Genomic DNA, 19,908 nt, shown 5'->3' on the forward strand with positions numbered 1-19,908 from the left:
TATCCAAAATGTCAGAAAAAAAAATCAGATTCCAGAGTTTCTTTTGAAGAAAATTATAAGCTGTAATGTATTAAGTAATGTAATTAATTGATGTTGTACTTGTATTTATTTCAGCAAGTTCTATTTTGAGTATTGCTCCAGAGGATGAATTTGGCCGTAGAGTTAAATCTTGCAGTTTAAATGCATCTAAAATTAATGCCCGTTCCAAACGCAACTATTTTTTTGTCTGTTTTCATTCAAGTCAATGAATAATTACATTAGATGTAATCAGTACAATGTAAAACTGGTAGTTTGTTTACTTGGATTTTTAACTCTGCTGAGGCTGAATATAAGGAATGTTGGTCATAACATTGATGAACATGGAATAGGTGTTCCTTCTGAAATCCTGTGGTATTTTAGGTGCTTCTTTCAAATCAGAATGAGACTTGGCAATATCCTGCATCTGAATGGAAGTCTTGCTTTTTTCTATTAAGGAAAGGAAGAGATGCTGGAAGATTACATTTGTAACAGCCCTGCGGGTATTTCTGAGGTGCTCAAATGTCTTTAATTTCATTGTTTGGTATGTTTGGATGGGTCTTATGTTTGGTTTTGATAACATCCACCACTTTTTGCAGTTTGATTGCATAAATACTGCATTTACATATAGATGCATAAGTTATTCAGTTCATGCAATGAAAATGAATGATTTATATAAAATCCGCTCATTAAAGTCAAGTTGTAATTTTGAATTCAGTTGGAGTTCTACATGGTGAATCCCTACTCCTCTAATGGAGAATTTTTTTCTGAATTAGACTACTGAATTCTTTACTAATTTAGATGAAAAGTATTAAAAAGTTTAGGATTCAGTAAAAATCGACATTCATAGTACATTAATGACAACAAAAATTAAATTCAAGTACCAGTGAGATCATCTGGGAATTTGAAACACATTTCACCTGTAATTTTTAGCTCATGTTCTTACTGTGCGCATAGTTTATGACCTTATCCATGCTAAGTTAGCAAGTCTTCTCTTAGCACGTTTAAACTAATGTTCTAACATTTCTGGCTTTTTTCTTGATTGTTTGTGAGCATAGTTTTCTATTGTGATGAATGGTCTTCATGAAGATGGGCAGCATCCAGTTCCAGTACTTCTTAGGAATCGCAGTGCAGTAGTGATGGTTCCTTTTGGTATTTTAATGAAGCGTACATACACCAGACTGTACTGGCAGAAAGCCCCACACATGCTCAAGGGCTGCCATGTGTAGCTTATTAGCTTGAAGGCATTCACTGCATGTTCAATTCATGCGATAGGCTTGTGGATTATTCCATTTATAGCACTGTTGAATGTAAAGCAGAATTGGGTCCTAGGTTTTCAGTGTAATCAGGTTGCTGTAGATCATTACAGTTGTGGTTTCCTCTCCATCTACTACCCTTTGTGTTTCAATGTTATTGTGTTGTAGTGTAAGAAAACAGCTCTAATTATTTTTATATTTGATGTGCATACTTCTGTAAGAGATATTTTTCATGATTGGTAGACATTGTTATATGTAAAGCAGCTGTGTTTCTTTTTTCCACGAGCCAAGATTTGTTAAATACAATACTTATATGACGTTTCCAGTACTTTGGTTTGCATGTAAATTGAGAGGCTACAATTTTGCTATAGCTGCTCTGTTAGCTGTTGTGTTCTGTCATGCTACTAGAAGGAAGATAAATAGTTGGTTAATTTTGCTATTCTCAAAACAGCAGTATTGTACTTGGTTCCAAACTGAGATCATATTGCAGGTTTTGTCACATGCTACAGAGGAAAATATATGTAGATCATACCTCCATATTACAAGTCCAGGGGGTACTGCTGACACGGAGTATGTGGAGAATTTCATACTTGCAAGAAGGAATGGAAAAATAATACACGATGTTGTTTATGTGATGGTGATATATAACTTGGAGACATATGTTAGCTCTTGGAATATTGGATGCTCTCTAGGTGAAGATGCATTGCCCAGTTTTAATAAAAATATTTTTATGTGTATTTTGGGTAAAAGCCAAAACTCTTACAAATAATTTGAGCTGAAGGATTAAGTTGATATCTTGAAACAATCAGGATGGATTGTTTGGTAACTGGTTAGGAAAGAGCACTTACAGAAGTAAGGTAATGTATTTCCTTAAAAAATTTGAAGTATTTTTGAATGTTGTAAAGTCTGATTTTAAAATTTGGCATTTTCATTCTGATTTTTACATATCTTTATGTTAACCTACAGGTTCCATGTGGGGTTTGGGCCTATCTTTAGCAATAGAGAATAATGCAATAGTTGAGAATGAAGTGCAGCTGCAGCTATGTCCTTCATCGTTGCTGTTTGGACATCTAATTAAAAAGAGTCTGTGAACAAATTTGGAGTATTTACATACATGTCGGAATACTGACAGGCACTGTTAAAACATACATCGAATTTCTCACCGTCTGCTTTACTTACTGTTTTCCTCTATCGGGTTGGAATGAGTTATAAAGTCTGAACAGTTGCACACCATTTGTTTTCCATGCATGGTTAGCACATATCCATTCATACTGAGTTAGACAAGTTAAAGCCTTCAATGACTGTACAGAAATAAAGCTCCTCAACTATGAATCTATTGTATGCCTTTTCAAAACAGGTATGTGAGTAATATTCTGACTGCTACTGTATTTGTGTAAGACCAGTCGTACTTTGTTTAGCTTTATCAACAGAAGATGAAGTATGTATTACTGGAAAGAATGAAATGGGCTGCTAAAGTAATGAGAAGAACAGTCTAATTGTGAGCTTTTTGATCTACTGTTTTAAACCTTCATTCCATGATCACTCACCAGCCTTTTGAAAAGAAACACTGAGGGGACTAGAACCATCATCCTAATGATCATGGAATCATGGAATGGCCTGGGTTGAAAAGGACCACAGTGATCATCAAGCTTCAACCCCCCTGCTACGTGCAGGGTTGCCAACCACTTATGATTGTCCCTGTAACATGTACTTTATATTTCTGTTATCACAGTAGCCAGGTTTTTCTTTTTGAAAACACCAAGAGGGAATGCATGAAATGAAGGCATAAATGAAAACTCTGGCAGGGGAACACGTGTGATATTTCAATTTTGTAATTTTATCAGATGTTACATAGAATTAATAGAAGAGTGATTTGTGTTGAAGGGTACCCACTGCAGGAAGGAGTATTAAAAATATTGACGTGAGATGTTCAAATGAAAATTTCAATGAAGTTTTCCCATTCATCATCAGGGGCACGGTCATTTGTCTAGAAGTGTCTGTGTTGCTGTGTTTCTCAGAGTTCGCAAAAAGAGCTAATTAAAAATAAATCTAGTAAAGAAAAAAAAAAAGAAGTAGTAGTATATTTTTTTTAACTTACTGAATATTTTTGTTCTGTTTTTAAAATCTTAAAAAATCAAGTAGTTTGTTTTTCAAAATATTAGATTACATTCCAAATCTAGTTTCTTAAAAGACTTCCGTAATAAAATCACTATTTTTATCAGTGCAATTATTAGCTGATTTACTTTGGCAAACCATGTTCAGCCTAGAGAGGCACGAATGACACACTTGGCTGTTGAATGAGGCATTCTGAGATTGTGATGAGAGTGGGTTTTCATCTTCTTTTAAAGTTCATATAATGCCAAGCTTCTGAAGAGGTGATTATTTCAAATTAATTAAATGTTCCTTTCTTCATATAAACTTTTTGGAAGTGCATTCTTTGGTCATCACATCACTTCTGTTTTACAAAATGAACAGATTTTCTGTGGACCAGAGTAGAAGCAAGCTACGTTTTTATTGTTTCCTAAATGAATAATATGTTTATATGTAAATCTTGGTGGTGAGCTTGTATTTCAGGCATAGAATGGAGAATACTGCTAATAAATTCCCTAAATTTGAAAAATCTTGGCAATAGCCATCTAGAAGAAATCGAGGCACAATATGTATGTGTATACACAACCAGTCATCTATGTTTGTCCTACATTATATGAAGTGGTTAAAATATACATTGCATCTAAGAAAGATAGAGGGACCACATAAGGCTGAAATGAAATTATGCTGCACATAAAATTGAAAATGTCTTGCTTATTTTCTTCATATGTTTCTCTTGAAGGATTGCTCATCGTCAGAAGAATACAGTGTTGCTGCAGCCTTGCTACCCCTGACAACTGCTTTCTATAGGGTAAGTTCTTAGTAACTTCATTAAAAAGTGCTTCTGTTTTTTGGTTTTGTGTACGTTGTTAAACGGAAGAAAGTAAAAATGAGAGGTGCATGCTTAGTATCATGAGTGCTGAAGTAAGATTAGTCAAGTTTTAATCTCATAATCAAGGAGAAGGCAAGCTGCATTGAATATAGAATAATTTCTGTTGTTTCAATAGAAGGACTGAGATCTTGCACAGTTTCTCCCACAAAAAGTTCACTGAAATCTTCTGTGTAATGAAATAGTTCTATTTTTGTATATCTATACTATTTAACTGAAATCGTGCTTTCAGAAGTTGTGAGACCCTGGATGTAAGTAGCATGATGATTTCTTAATGCTCCAGACCTGAACTGAAGAAATAAAGTAACCTGACTGTTGCTTGCAAAAGCCAGCTGTTAATGCATAATAGAAAAAGAATTTTGTTTTTCCCAGATCTAATCCTCAGGTTCAGTGATGGTCCCCTTTGGTATGTCCCATTAGATACAATTGTCTGGCAAAAGTACTTATTTTGGTATAAAACAAAGTTATTCATAATAAACACAAACTGATGTGTTTTTCAGAGCATAAGATCTGTAGACAAACTTTATAGTGACTAGTTATAATTAGCAGTTTACATGCTTTATTTGGAATTTGAGTCAAAGAGAAACTTTTTGAAGCATTTTTCAGTTTCTCCAGAGATCTTCAGTACTTCATCCCTGAGTATATGTTATACCTGAGGTGAAGCTGCATAGGAACAAAGATCTAGTATGAATATTCTTAAATTAAGAAAATTGAGTAACATTCTTTAACTGCCTTCAAATTTCCCTTTATAATCTTCTGGACGGATTCTCACTCTACAATAAAATGAAACTAATGTTCCTCTTTCCCTGTTTTGGGAATAAATCCTCTCAAATCCTGCTGCATCTTTTCTCCCTTGGCCTTACTGCTTTCCAACATATTGGTTAACAGTTTATAATCTTCTGTTTGCTGGGTGGTTTTTTTTTAACAGAAATCTTAGACTGGTAAAGGTTTGCAACTTAACAAGGCATATTGCTGTTCTGTCTGTGATAAATCCAAAGGAAGGTACAAACTGAAATTCAAGTCACTTGAGGGGAATGAATTGTTTTTTATTAAAAGAACTTTCTGGCAAAGCTGGTACATATGTGTTGTCAAACTATGCCATGGCTTTTTCTAATAAATTGCTTGTCTATTTCATTAAATTAGGATACATAGTGTTGTTTATACATATATATTAGTGCCTGCATGCTTCAAGCTGTAGTCCATGTTTCTGTAGGCAAAGTACATGTTTTACAATACTGCTGCTTCAGTATGCAGAAATGTCTTGCTTCTGTTATAAGTGCAATTATTTTTATCCTTTCCAAAAATTGTGAAGTAGTGCTTGGAAGTATGCACTTGTTTTTACTGATGTTCTTGTTATCAGAACACCATGTTTAGTGCCAGAAGCATATTAAATATTATTTCATATGGCCACATTGAAAATACACAGTGTTCTTGGTAGCCAGGGATAAATAGGAATTGAGAATCTAGTAGTGTTGGGGTTTTTTGTGTTTTGTTGATGTTACAGCTCAACTGGATTCCAATTAAAGTTAGCATTAAGAAAGCCTCTAACAAATCTAGGAACACTGTAGAATTATATCAATTAAATAGTTACACTATCATTTCTATTTGTTATTATTATGAATTATTATGGGAAATTATGATGGCGTTTCGTTACAACATTTAATTGTTAATGTAGTTCCTGTTACTTGAAATTAAATAATGAAAAGAAGTTCCACGGTGTCACAAGAAGTTGTTTGAGGACTGTTGTGCATCAGAATGCTGAAGTTTCAGGATAAGCATTAATTTTGTTACCTGATATGAAAGGAAGCACCAATGAAACAATTACTTGTTCTTCCTAAATAGGTTTACTCACATGGGTGCACACAGTGCAAACACCAACTGTTTAAGAGGCATAAATGATAAGAAAGATGTGTTTTCTTGTGAGTCCAGCAAATGAAACCAAGAAACTTAGCAGAAAGGGAAATATATTCCTAGAGATGATACTTTAAGGTTCTAGAAGAGTCTGATGAAGTAGCAAAAGCTGTAGCCTTCAGGTATTTTAAAATATTCTCAGGAAAACAGTAAAAATATATAATAAAGAATGAAATATAATTATATATAAAGTATAAAATATATAAAGTAAGGAAGGTGCTTGTGTCATGTATCAGGTTTTGTCTATATCCTGATGTCTTTGCTTACATGGAGCTTGTTTTGGGGTGTTTCTACATGTATCCTATTAAAACAACAAGAAATGTTATGCTGTGTGCAGTATCCTGTCAACTCTTGGGATGTCTGCTGAAGTTTCAGGATTTCCACTCTTGAAGTCTAGAGATTGGCCTGTAGTAAAACTTGATCAGATAGGATTTGATCACAGAAGTAGTCCAACTCACACCTGACAAGGTTAAATAGACAAAAAATCAGTACTGTTAGTTATTTTTGGTCAGTAGAAAGCTTGAATTTTTCTAGAAAAAAAATGGTCACAATGCTTTTAAAAAACATTTTAAATATTAGACGTGAGCAAAATGTGACTCATCAGTGACAGTGGACTTTTAAATGTGCACTGTTAATGTCACAAAAACAAACATCTTTTTCTTCTCCGTTAGAGAAAGGTTTTAGTTTACTGCTAGTAATACTGTTGGAATTTTGTTTAAAATTGAAACAATATAAATAAAATGTTCTTATACATGAATTTTTCCATGCATTTTTGGGGTACAGATGGTCCATGTTTGTTTGGCATGCACTCCTTTCTCTCTGTGTATAATAAGATGGAAATTTACTATTCTGGTTGCTACAGTAAAGAGTTCCTTTTTTCTCTGTGTGGCAGGAAAGGCAGAGACCAAAAGGATATACTTTGATTTTGACGTTGTTTTATTACTGCCTGAAGGAATACAGCATGGCAGTCATATAATTGGCCTTGTCAAATTCTCAAAATTTGGATCTGCAATTTGAGTTTTGTTTCTTTGTAAGGTGGCAAGTTGTAGTGCAGACTGTGCTGTATTTCTTGAAGGTTCAAGGTGCTGCAAGAGCAATGATTTTTTGTTAGCACTGGTTTCACCCTGTCCACTGGAGAACAGGCAGAATGAGCAAAGTGTCTCGTCCTTAGTTGCTATTCTGAGCCTCAGTCAGCCTGCTTTTCCTGTGGTTCCTCCCTTTTCAATTGAATTGTTGATGTTCTCCAGTCTGATCCTCCTGGGAAGTGTTGGAGACTAGCATTGATTTTTCTTTTTTCTTTTTTTAATGCTTGTAAACTGCCACATTTTTAGTAAAATTACAGTTGGTTTGGGATGCTAATTACATTCCATAACATACAGTGAAACATTAGAGGAACACTGTGTGGAATGGGCCCCAGGGAGATCTGCAGGCTTTGGCTTAAATGTTCATGGGCATGTCTGGCCGTTTATCATTTGTACTCCATACACCTATCTCTATAGAGAAGGAAGTAGAATTGATAGAATTACTTCTAGGAAGTCTACCAGTTGTGAGGATGAGGGCATTCTGAAGATGGAATAGGCAGTACTAGAGAACTTCAGAATGGTTTATCATATTGTGTGTTTTGCCATCAAACTCTTTCCAAGAGACACCGAGTTCCAAGTTAACTATGTAATAGAAGTATCTTAATTGGAAATGTTTTCTCTCTTGTTCAGCATCAGCAACAAAGTCAGAGAAACTGCATGATGAAAGGCTGATGTGGGAATCAGTTCCATTTTTGCATCTTTACCAGGCAAATCTTACAGTTGGTATCAGCTGGAATCAGGGGAGTATTTACCCAACTGCATGGTTAACCATAAAGAAATAAATAAATTTCTGTGGAGTGTTAGCTTTCAGTACTTCTAACTTCTAACTGCTGTTTTTCCTTCTAATTGTTTATATCTTACTCTGTGCTGGGGATGAAACTTCTTTTACTTTAGCATTCTCTGCTCTTGAATTGTATTGGCTTTAGTTTAGGAAACTCCTGTCTTGAAAGATCTCCTTTATTATTCTGGCAAGAAATTCTGTCATCTTCCATTAATTTTCCTCTTCTATCTGTATTCTGCCAGTTCTGATGGTATCAGTCCATGTGATTTTTTTCATGACTGAAACTGTATTAAATAACATCATTTTTAGTAGAGTTCTTACTCTTTTTTAATCAATTCTCAGAATTTCTATTGGTGATTACTTAAATGAAAATATGTTTTAAGCCTCATGCTTAAAAACAGCAAGAATGTACCTCTGTGATATAGTAGATGGTATGGAAGAAATAGAAAGAGAAGAAAATGTATGCAGACAGTAGTGTAATTAATCACATGTGAGAGAAGAAATCTTTTTCTGCAGTATTTCTAATGAAGATATAAGTGTTAAAAGAATTATATATTAACAGCAAAATCCAAAAGTAAAAGCTGTCTTATTAACAGAGCTTCTTCATATGGGCAGACACTACAACATTTCAACCCCTTATACCAATATATATGGCTTATAAGGAGAGACAGTGGTAATGAGTCTTCATTCAGAGATATTAGTCATCTTGCACATAATCAAGCTGACAGGCTGAATATTGAATAAGGACTGTTTTACAATATTATCAAATGTCTATGTTGGCATTATTTGCATTGCCGGAAAATCCAGGAGCCCTAATTGTATACCACAACAACTTGTCTTGATAATGATCCCTGTCCTTAAAAGTTTATGATACAAATTTGAATAAGTATTAATACTTGAAGCCAGACAACTGTGTAGAGCACTATTAGTTTATGGATGTGACACAAAAGAAGTGTTTTACTGAATTTTTAGGGAGAATAATGTAGGCACTTGGTGGGTGCTCATGAATTTGAGTGAGATCATTGAAAAAAGTGGGACAGTGGTGGTCAAAGTTCTGTCAGTATTTCATTACACTCTCTCTGCCAAATGTTCTTGTTACATTCATAAGAAGATCTTTTCATATAAAGAATGTAATTCAGCCAATTAGTCATGAAAAAAGCAATCATTCTTTTTAAATTAAGACAAGTGTCTAGGGGTTCTCGTTAGCAGTGTTTGACTGGTTTTGTAGTATCACTAATGTCAACATGTCTCTGACCCTTAGTGTTTTACTTTGTCTACTTTTTGTATGGATACATGCCTGCAGAACAGATTTTTTGTATTCACAGGTAGTGCATATCTGAAGTTCACAGCACTTTTGTTGTGAAAAAATCTGGAAAATGTGATGCATGACTTTTTTTTTTTTAAAGTTTGTCTTTGTAAGGAATTTTGGAAGTGAATTATTGAATTGCTTCAACTTTGCTCTCTTGAAGAAGCTTGCTTTCCCAGAATGACAACATCATGACCAATATGAAGGGAACTTTGCTGTCTTCCTCAGTGGTTTGTGGCAGGAAGTAGTTGGTCAGGGGAAAAGGAGGAAAAAAAAAAAAAAAGAAAAAAAAAAAGGAAAAAACCATTCCTTCCCCTAAATAAGATAAAAAGGGAAGATAAATATTGCAGTAAATGCTTAGTTCTGTTATTGATCCTCAATCTCTTAGAACAAAGAGAAGCCTTTGCATTGTATTGTCACAGGCATTGCCTTACATAATTTATAACTGTTCCTGATTCCACTTGAAGTCATTTTCTACCAACAAGTCAGAATTCTGGTTTGGTTTGCCCGTAACAGTGTTAGTCATAGCACATCCCTTTACATTATCATTAATTCCAGGTTTTATGATAGCCTTATGTAAATATTTCTTTGTTTGCAATTTTCACCACAGAAGAATTTCTGGTAGATTAATTAAAATCTCCATTAAAGCTTCTGATCTTAAGGGAACATTAGTCTGAGGTAATGGAGTCTCATTCTTTTTCCATATCTGTAAGTTCCACTTCAGTTCTCTGTAACTAGTGTCCAGGAGAATGAAACATATGTTCCTATATGAAAATACAATTCCTTGGTTTCAGTGAGATCAGTTTCATTGGGGCATAGTTATTTGTCATGGCTGGAATAGTAGTATTTTGTATTTCTAGAAAACAACAAATGCTTACAGGTGGTGAGGGAGATAAACACACATACATTTCTGTACGTTGCCTGTTGTGTTGTGAATTTTCTATGCTAGGTATCTCATCAACATTTTAAAGTGGATGGGGCCAAATGGATTTAAAATTGATTACTTTCTTCCCCCTTTCAGTATTAATAGATGCTCTGTTAAATGGGCTTTAAGTTTCATGTCAGGACATCAAAAATTCAGATTCTTTGGTGAGAGGATTTGGGATTTCCCAGGGTGATGAGAGCAGTCACACGGATGCACGCTATCTGCTGAGTCACCAGATGCCAAAGGACTATGGAGAAATTAAAATCAATTTCAATAAGCTCTGTCACAATTCGAAAAAACTCTTAAGATTGATTCAGCACTGCAGCTGTGAATTTGTGAAATCTGTCATTTATGTCATAGAACTGAATCTTGGAGAACAAAGTCATCATCATCTCTGTTAGGAAATCAGAATTAAGAAAAAAATAATGTGATATGTCCTCTGTTTGCAGAGAAAATGAATCAGCATGTTATTCACCTGGAATCCTACCTTACTTAGAATGGTGAAATTCTAAAATGATTTGGTTGGTTGGTTTTAGTTTGTTTGGTTTGGGTGGTTTTTTTTACGCCTTCAGAACATCCATACTTTTAGGTGATTCTGTTTTACCTTGTGTGATCTCTATGTAACAGAACTTTGTAAATCTTACTGCTGCCTCTTTGGAGAAAGAAGTATGTTACTGTGTATTATTTAGTTTACATGTACCTTGGTGTTAGCATGCATCTGTCTGTCTTGATTCATCTATATAGTTATTTTGAGAATACTCTGTATGGCTTTAGTAATATATAGTAAATTATATGTGGTCTTTGGCAGCTTCTGATTAAAGACAATATAAATTTAGATATTGAAGTAACTTTTGCCAGAAAACATATGCAATAAGTAAAACTCCAGCCAGAATTACATCCCGATTTTGCAAAATTCTAGAATTCTATTGCCCTCTGCTGGTTTAGTGTGCCCAAATGTGATAGATAGCACCAAGTTATGAGTGAATTGTACTTCCTTTATTTTTCATGGTGAAACAGTAGATTAGTAGTCTAAGGAATCATTTGCTGCTCACACGTAATTTAAAATAGTCATTAATCAGTATACAGTCCTGTTTGGGGACTTTCTGAAGGTAGGAGAGGTGGCAGATTGTTTTATTTGATGTTTCTGAGGTTGGAGGATTGGAGAAGATGCTTCATCGAACATTTTATGTCCTTATTTTCCCAGGTAATAAAAAGACAGAAATTAAAAAGGAAGCGTAATAATTCTTATTTATTCTTTTTGTGACCTTTTCCCACATTTTAATATAATATTGTTATATATATTTAATTTCATTTAATTACCAAGTGGGAAAACCATTTTTTGAATTGAAATATGGATTTTTTTACTGTTACTCATGTAGCACTCAGTCATTCTTGAAGACATAATTATGTACACTGATGTTTGCTTCAATATTTCTGTGCTATGTTGAATATTGATATTCATTGATATGTATGGTGTGGTGCAGTGTTGTATTCAAAGTTAATATATATAGATAAGTCTCACTCCTACAGGTCAGTCTATGTAGTGTGGTCCTCTGGGCTTCTAGAAGTCTTTGGCATGAATCAGGTGTCTGTGTGAGTACAGCAGACATGTGAATACCAGTCTGGGTCATAGAGTATGTTTGTACGCAGAACTTGTTTACGTCATCTTGAGGAGGGGCAGCATATTGCCTGCAGTAAGTGGTACCAATCTTCGTATGCAGTGGTTGGTAATTGACTGAATGTCTGCATAAACAGCTCTAAGATGGGGAGTAACACTTCCAAGTAGCTGTCTTGCTGTATCCTGGATGATCTATAAACTTATACTTGCAGATTTCCAGGAAGAATACTACCCAACATAGGGAGTGCTTTGCTCTCCTTTGCTATACAGAGATGATTGGCGAGTGATTTCTCAGGGGTTGCAATAGCTTTCTCTTCAAAGTCAAGCAGATAAACGGTAGTGCAGTGATTCTTGAAGGAATAGAGGAGGGACCTTTTATTTGCACTCATCAGCAAACTTCTCTGTCTTCCTTCCTTTTCCCATAAGAAATACCTGAATTGGTAGCCCAGAATGCAAACTGCAGACAGAAATGGAGTTTATTTCTGAAGGTCAGTGTTCTGGAAATACAGTGCTCTTGAGTTTACTCCTTCAAGAGACAGGTGGTGAAATCTTAAGGAATACCTGTGAGAAAAGAGCAGTCTCAGGTATATTCATGTTCTGTTTTTCACTCTTCTCATTTTTTTTTAACACTTTTTCCAATTTTGTAATGAAGAACTTGGTCCTTTGCTTTAGAAATAACATGCTTTCTTCTTTAAGCTTGTGTGATGTAGCAGATAGTGGTGGATGAGTTATCGTTAGTGTAAAGCATGCTTTTTTTTCCTATTCTTTTCTTTTTTTTTTTTTTTTTTCCCCTCCAGAAACAGGAAATCTAAATAGTGTAATGTCATAGAGAAGCGGTTGGGGCACCTGCACCTCACAGTTTTTCTGGGAGCTCTGCAAGTAACATTTTCTGAACCAGAAGTATCCAGTGCCAGGAAGAGGAGAAAAACGTCTAGCAGATACTATCTTGCTTCTGGGAGTAATGCAAATATAATGCCTGGTGGCAGGAAGTTGCATATAGTCACATGTAAAAAGTCCCAAATCTACCTTGTGTTTTCCCAGACTGCAGGATGTAATTCATTATTTTGATATGGATAAAATTTGTTTTGTATGTATTGTGTGGCTGGGAGGGGTGGGCTTTTGTTGTTGTTGTTGGAGTGCATTTAGTCTTTTGAGAGGAGGCAGCATACTTTGCAGAATATAACTCATTTTCTGGGTGCTATTACAACTTACACCTCAGTGCTCATGTTGACTGTTGCACAGACTGCTTTAGATAAAGGACTTTCTCTGTTCAGAACTATTTTTTTTTTAAACTTTCTTCTGGAAAGTTTTTTAAGCTTAAGTCCTTAAATCCTCCCTTGTAAGTAGGATACTTTTTTTGCTGCCTCCAACGTTCATCCTTTCAGGGAGAAATTATTAGAATAGGGAGAAAGTAACTGTACATGTCAGTATAGCTCAGCTGTCCAATGGGCTGGTAGGTGAAGATTCATGTTACATATTTAGCATTGCTTGATGGAAAACTCTGAAATTCTGTCGTACTTTAATCAAAGAAATCCTGTGCAAATTTATTTCAGTGCAACAGTAAACATTTGGGCCCATTTGATGTATTAGAGTAGTTTCTGACCTAGTAGGCTGACTAAGCACTCTTAGAGTCGAGAATTTTATATACACTTAGAGCTTCGTGGAATGCTTCTGTCTGTACCAAGAATATTTTATTGCAGGGATTTTGACTGCCTAGGAGCAGCCATGTACTTCTTGAGGTTGGTATTCATACTGCTTATTCACAAATAAGTTATTGGAAACATGGTGAAAATCCAAAGCAGTTTTGCCCAAAATAATTGGCAGAGCTGAGCTGACTTTGATTTAGTGCTCTGACCACTGCTAGGTTTTGCCATTTGTTTCAACACTTACAGCAGGTGATGAGAACCCTCTCATCATGATAGTATTTATGGCAGTTTAGCTTTTTAATGGATTTTCTTTCATCCTTTTGTAAACAGACTATTCTTACGTCGTCTAGAATTTAACTGTCAGTACTGATTTATGTCACTATACTTGAACTAAATCTCTGTCCTTTAAAAATGGCTGTTAGTGGTTTTAAATTATGAATGAAGGAGGAGCATCTAAAAACCTTTCAGTTTTTCTGTCCTATTAATACCTACGTGGAAATCATTTGCTTCATTTTTATTTCTGTAGTACTTCATATGGACCTGCAGTTACGACTCTAAACTTCCATTCAAACTTTCAGACCCAGTAAGGCCAGGCTTGGAGTACTGTGTTCAGTTCTGGGTTCCTCAGTCTAAGAAGAGACAGGAAACTACTGGAGAGTGTCCAGTGAAGGGGCACAAAGATTATAAAGGGACTGGAGTATCTCACATATAAGGGAGGGCTAAGAGAGCTGGGGCTTTTCATTCTGGAGATGTGGAGGCTTGGGGCTTGCAAGGGTAGGATGATGGATCTCATCAATGCGTATAAGTACCTGTAGAGGAGAAGCCAGTCTCTTTTTGGTGATTCCCTCACCAAACTGTAAGACAGGAAGTTCCCTCTGAACACTGCGGAAAGCTTCTTTACTGCAGAGGTTGGTGGTGACCGGGCACTGCACAGGATCCCCAGAGAGGTTGTGGAGTCTCCACTGCTGGAGATCTTCAAAAACCGCCTGGACGTTGGCCTGGACAGCCTGTTCCGTGTGGCCCTGCTTAAGCAAGGAACTGAGCCAGAGACCCCTTTCTAACTCACCCACACAGTGATCAGTAGCAGACTATCTGAGCCGGTTTGTTCTGTGATTTAACTGCTACTTCAAAGGCTGGGAGCTATTACTATGCCATCTGATATCATTTCCTGTGAGCTACAATAAAGCTGCATCACAATTGAGACTTGGGAGTCTAGTCTAAACAAGCAGCTTATGTTTCAGCTTGTATAGAATAACAAAAACCCCATTTAATGTGATTTGCATCTTCCACATAGGCAGTTGTGTGGGTTTTTTTAAGAAGTTATCGTGGAATTTTGGTGAAATTGTACTTGATGAAACAAAATTTATCAGTTTTTGCTGATTAATTCCAAGAAGATATTTCAATTGGCTACATTTTAGCAGCATGTTACAAATCATTTCATCAAACGTACCATTTCAAAGGACCTTGTCTTCGATAGGGAATGAATAAGTGGCACGCAATCAGGACTTTCAGTTCATGTTGTACTTGGAAGAGCGTAGCATGGAAAACACAGTTCAAAGAATTGCAAAACCAGAAATCTGTAAACCAGACTCTGAAATTTTCAGTAACAATTTCCTAGCCTTCCACCTGAGTATTCCTAGGGCTTATTAAGAAGGAACATATGTAGTGGCTGGTGGTACAACTGTACAATTATAAACATGAAATGAAGTAATACTTATGCTCTAGAATGAGTTGCATTACAGTATGAACATTGAAGTCAATTCTACTTCTAGAGTACACTTTGTTATATGTTGTGTATTAGGGGTGATGGTCATTAAGTTTAATGTCTAGTAATGTACTAAATTCTTAAGTTCCACTATAGGAAGAAGCAGATATTTAGATTACATGCTTCTTTGCTATGCACAGTATACAACTCAATTATGTGGACTTGATCGGAAAGTAAGAACATATTATATAAGATGACATTCTTCATGTCGGGAGTCCTTGAAATAAATTTCCTCTCCTTGTCTATAGTTGTCGGTAATATTAAGCAACCTGCTGAAAGACTAGTGCCACTTAATTAAACAGACAACTTGAAAAAAAGGATGCGTTCATACTGAGTATTGATAGTGTAACAATTCTGCTTTTGTTTGAAACTTTAGTGGTGCAGGGATCCAGACACCTGTGACTTCAGGAATGTCTCCCCTTAGTACTCTTTCAGGAACTGAATCTGTGTCATGAATTGTAGTAGTTAATGATTTGTCTAATCTTCTGCTATTGCAATAAATGCAGCCTTATTGGAAGGACTCAGCTGCCATACTCACTTAGAAGTTTCATTGCTGTAGTTCCGACTTCTAGATAAAATGGTAAACAATTTTCATATGTCTTAAGACTTAGTTATTTGGTGTAGGACTACAATGTTGTAATTTACTGATAAGGAAAATATATTAGAATTGTGTTCTGTATTATCATCACGTTATTTTCCCCTCCAGAATCTCATTTTTCTACTGTGAATCACTATGCATTAGGCTTATATACAAACCTCCTGTATGTTAATTTCTTCAAGGGCACAATAGTTGAGATAATTTCTCTTTCCTATACTACAATACAAGAGATGAGATGTGCTGCTTGTGTCACTGTGAACAACTGATCTGATAAATTTTTCAATACTAATGTCACAGACATTAAACAAAACAAAATAATACGAGTATTTTGTCTATCTTGCACTTTTTTTTTCACCAGAAATTAGCACCTGGAGTTAGTCAGTTTGCTTACACGTGTGTACAGGACCATCCAATCTGGACTAACCAGCAGTTTTGGGAAACTACCTTTTATAGCAATGTGCAAAATCAAGTTCGTTCCCTCTACCTTACAGCCAAAGAAGACAACCATGCAGTACATCTGAGACAAAAGGTAGGAGAATATATTAAATATCAAAGCATAAAAAGCTGTATTATTAGTTCATGTCCCAGTCAAACCTGTGAAAATATCAGTGCGGATTAAGAAAATGTCTAAACATTTACATGTACTCTTCTGAAAATAAATATTTCATTTTTAGAATGTCAACTTTGATGTAAATATGTTGTTGACACATTTTCTGAAGAAAAAGATGCTTTATTTGCTAATATGCAAACACCTGAATTTTCCCTTGTTGCCTTTATGACTTTTATGTAACACCACTTTTTGTATCATTTTTTCCACACGTAAAGATGTAATTTTTTCCTCGAAGTAGAAACTTCTAAGAGTGTGATAACTAGCAACATTTCTATTACACCAACTGCTTAAAGCAGGAGCATTTTTGTGTCTAGTGTTAGATTGTTACCAAACCCTAGCCGGCTGTCTGCTGATGGGCATTGTCTGCTTCTTTAAAACTTTTTTCTTAAACTCGCTCATGTGTTTGACTGTTAAAGTAGCTGAACTTCACCTGGTATGAAGAAAAAACATTTGTAGAGTATTGTGTTCTTTAATAATTTAACACCAAGCGTTATGTCATCTGTATCAACTGCCAGACTTTTAAATTCTAGTTCTGTCAGGCTGCACTGTAATCTGCTCTCCAACATGCAAAGGCATGAATGTTTCAGTAGATCTGGAAACTGTTCTTATAAAAGCTTGCCTTACCTGAACATCCCCAAAATTTGGAGAATATCAAATGCATCAAGTAATCAGCTGCATCTCATTAATGTTTATTGTTACTTGAGCTAAGTAGAAAAATTAAGGAGAGTAGTTATATTGAAATCATTAAACTACTCTAAAGAAACCTAAGAGATCATGTAGCATTAAAAAATGTAGAAAGAGATGATGTTATTGAGTTAGAAATGTTCACATCATGCTCTGCTAGTTGTGCATTTCATTAAGCTACCTTCAGTTCTTCAAGTTGCTGTAATTATACTCTACTTAAACCCTACTACATGTTACTACTTGCTTTTTCTTTTTAAATAAATATGTAATTTAAATAATGGAAGAATTTAAGTAAACAACTTAATTTAAAAAGCTTTGACTAGCATTGTTTTGACTAAACACTGTTTTTGAGTCATAGCTTAGTGTGTATATTTGTATGTCTTTTAGGAGAAAAATTCTGTAGGTGCAGACCACGATAAGACAGCAATGGATCTGGCTGCGGAGCAGTTGCGATTGTGGCCAACTCTTAATAAACAAACTCAACAGGAGCTCGTCCAGAATGAGGAAAGTACAGTTTTCAGTCAGGCAATACATTTCGCTAACCTCATGGTCTACCTGTTAGTACCACTAGATACAAGTAAGAACAAGTTATTGAGAGCATCAGCTACTGGTGACTGGGAGAGTGGAAGCAACAGTATTGTCACAAACAGGTGGGTACACTGCCATGATAGGTCAATCTTTTGGGGAAAATACTAATTTTCAGGACTTACTCTGAATACAAGTTTATTTCAGTATCTTCTCTTCAAGATTACTATTTCTAGATAATTAATTAAGGGGAGTGGAAATCTAACATGATTCCTCTCAAATGGTAGAACTTTATCTAGACTAAATTACTGCCACTTAAGGAAATTTAAGAATTTTTTTTTTTTAATGTCCATAGTATTGCAGGCAGTGTTGCAGAGAGTTATGACACTGAAAGTGGATTTGAGGACTCTGAGAACAATGATGTTGCAAATGCAGTTGTGCGCTTCATCACCAGATTTATTGATAAGGTTTGCACAGAGAGTGGAGTTACACAGGATCACATCAAGGGTCTTCATTGCATGATACCAGGTAAGAATTGTGGTGAAAATGTGACTTCATAATCTTTCATTTTTCGGGTTTTTTTTTCTGATGAAAGAAATACACATTTTAGTTGCAGTCAGTTTCTGTGGACATAAAGATCAGATCTTTTTGTAGACTTTAATTGATGTTGAATTTCAACTAACTATTTTCTTGATGGTTAAATTTAAGAATTTTGGAATATCAGCTTTCCAATTAGATTGCAACTTTCTCTTTCATGTTATGCCAGACTTCATTTATGATATTACTGATTTTCAGGCATTGTGGCAATGCACATAGAGACTTTGGAGGCTGTCCATCGTGAGAGTAGAAGGCTTCCACCAATACAGAAGGCAAGCATTATGAAACATGTTTGTATTCTTTACACGTACTAGAATCATGAAGTTTAGTCATCTTTTTTTTTTTTCTTTTATTTTCCACTTCATAATGTTAGAAGGAAACATCAGAACATTGTAAGAAAAATTCCACAAGTGATAAATAAAGTGCTTGGCTTTGGTATCATGAAATATGAACTTAGAAAGCTATTAGAGCCAAATTTTTGATCATAAACAAGCTGTTGCATACCCGCTGTTTTTTGAGACCCATTTTTCTTAGTTGAGTCCAAACTCCATCTCCCTTCTTTGGAATTACTCTCATAACAATTTTGTTTTGAATCTTTCTACACCAAATATAATTAGGCTGAGGTACAACACTGGTACCCTTATCATACTTACACTATTTTACTTTCATCAGCCCAAAATTCTACGACCAGCTTTACTGCCAGGAGAAGAATTTGTTTGTGAAGGTCTCCGTGTGCTACTTGATCCTGATGGCAGAGAAGAAGCTACAGGAGGACTCCTTGGAGGTCCTCACATCCTTCCTGCTGAAGGAGCTTTGTTCCTTACTACCTACAGAATTATATTTAAAGGCACTCCTCATGATCAGCTGGGTAAGAAAAACTCAACAGTAATAGAACTTCGAGCTGACCTGTCCATCTATGTAAATATCAGCATCAAGGTGCATCTACCTCTGAGAGTAATTTTTCATGGTCATCATATTGGGATGGTCTTTTGTTATAGGTTTTTACTCTAGATATGACAGAACTTTATTTTCATTTTGCATTTAGCCTAATCTGATTTCTTCAGATAAGACAGCATATGAACTGTCTGTGATTTGTGACTTCTACTACTTCTTTTCATTTGATGGTTTTTTTTCAACTGCTTGGAAGTGTGTAAAATGAAAAAAACAAACAAACAAAAACATAAGTTAGTAATGTCCTTAAAATTATTATTAATAAATTAAGCATTGCTTTTTATATGTTTTAGGTGGCAGTTTTTCATCTCTTGACATCTGCCATTTCTAAGCAAATTAAATTGTCAAAAATATAGATTTATCTTTCAAAGTTTATAGTTGTTTGTAAAGAAGACGGTGTAAAACTTTCATTGTTTATAAGGTGCTTAATGTAATGTGAACATTAATTATGTTTGTAAGTGTTTCTTGACTGCTTTCCAAACTATATTTTTGGGGTGTATTTTCAATGCACAAAAAACTCAGAGAATATTTTTCCAAACAGAAAGGAAGCAGAAAAAGTAAATGCTTCAGGTTATAGATAATACTTGGGGATTTATCAACTTTTCAAGCATTTTCTGTTAAATTAATTATATGCAGTTATTTTCCCATTGCTTTGTATGTT

The 19,908-nt window shown here is 35.2% G+C and overlaps 1 protein-coding gene across 5 annotated transcripts in view; it reads left to right on the forward strand.

Moving 5' to 3' along the window:
- SBF2 (SET binding factor 2) overlaps nucleotides 1–19,908 on the forward strand; it is a 215,209-nt gene that overhangs the window by 150,710 nt on the left and 44,591 nt on the right. For all 5 annotated transcript variants that reach the window (XM_015864003.2, XM_015864005.2, XM_015864006.2 and 2 more), the window contains exons 17-22: nucleotides 4,102–4,170; nucleotides 16,239–16,409; nucleotides 17,562–17,824; nucleotides 18,055–18,227; nucleotides 18,495–18,568; nucleotides 18,969–19,164. In XM_015864003.2, the coding sequence (XP_015719489.1) occupies nucleotides 4,102–4,170; nucleotides 16,239–16,409; nucleotides 17,562–17,824; nucleotides 18,055–18,227; nucleotides 18,495–18,568; nucleotides 18,969–19,164 (946 nt within the window). The remainder of the gene's footprint in view (nucleotides 1–4,101; nucleotides 4,171–16,238; nucleotides 16,410–17,561; nucleotides 17,825–18,054; nucleotides 18,228–18,494; nucleotides 18,569–18,968; nucleotides 19,165–19,908) is intronic.

The sequence above is a fragment of the Coturnix japonica genome, chromosome 5 (genome assembly GCF_001577835.2).
Source record: "Coturnix japonica isolate 7356 chromosome 5, Coturnix japonica 2.1, whole genome shotgun sequence".
NCBI classification, from domain to species: Eukaryota; Metazoa; Chordata; class Aves; order Galliformes; family Phasianidae; genus Coturnix; species Coturnix japonica.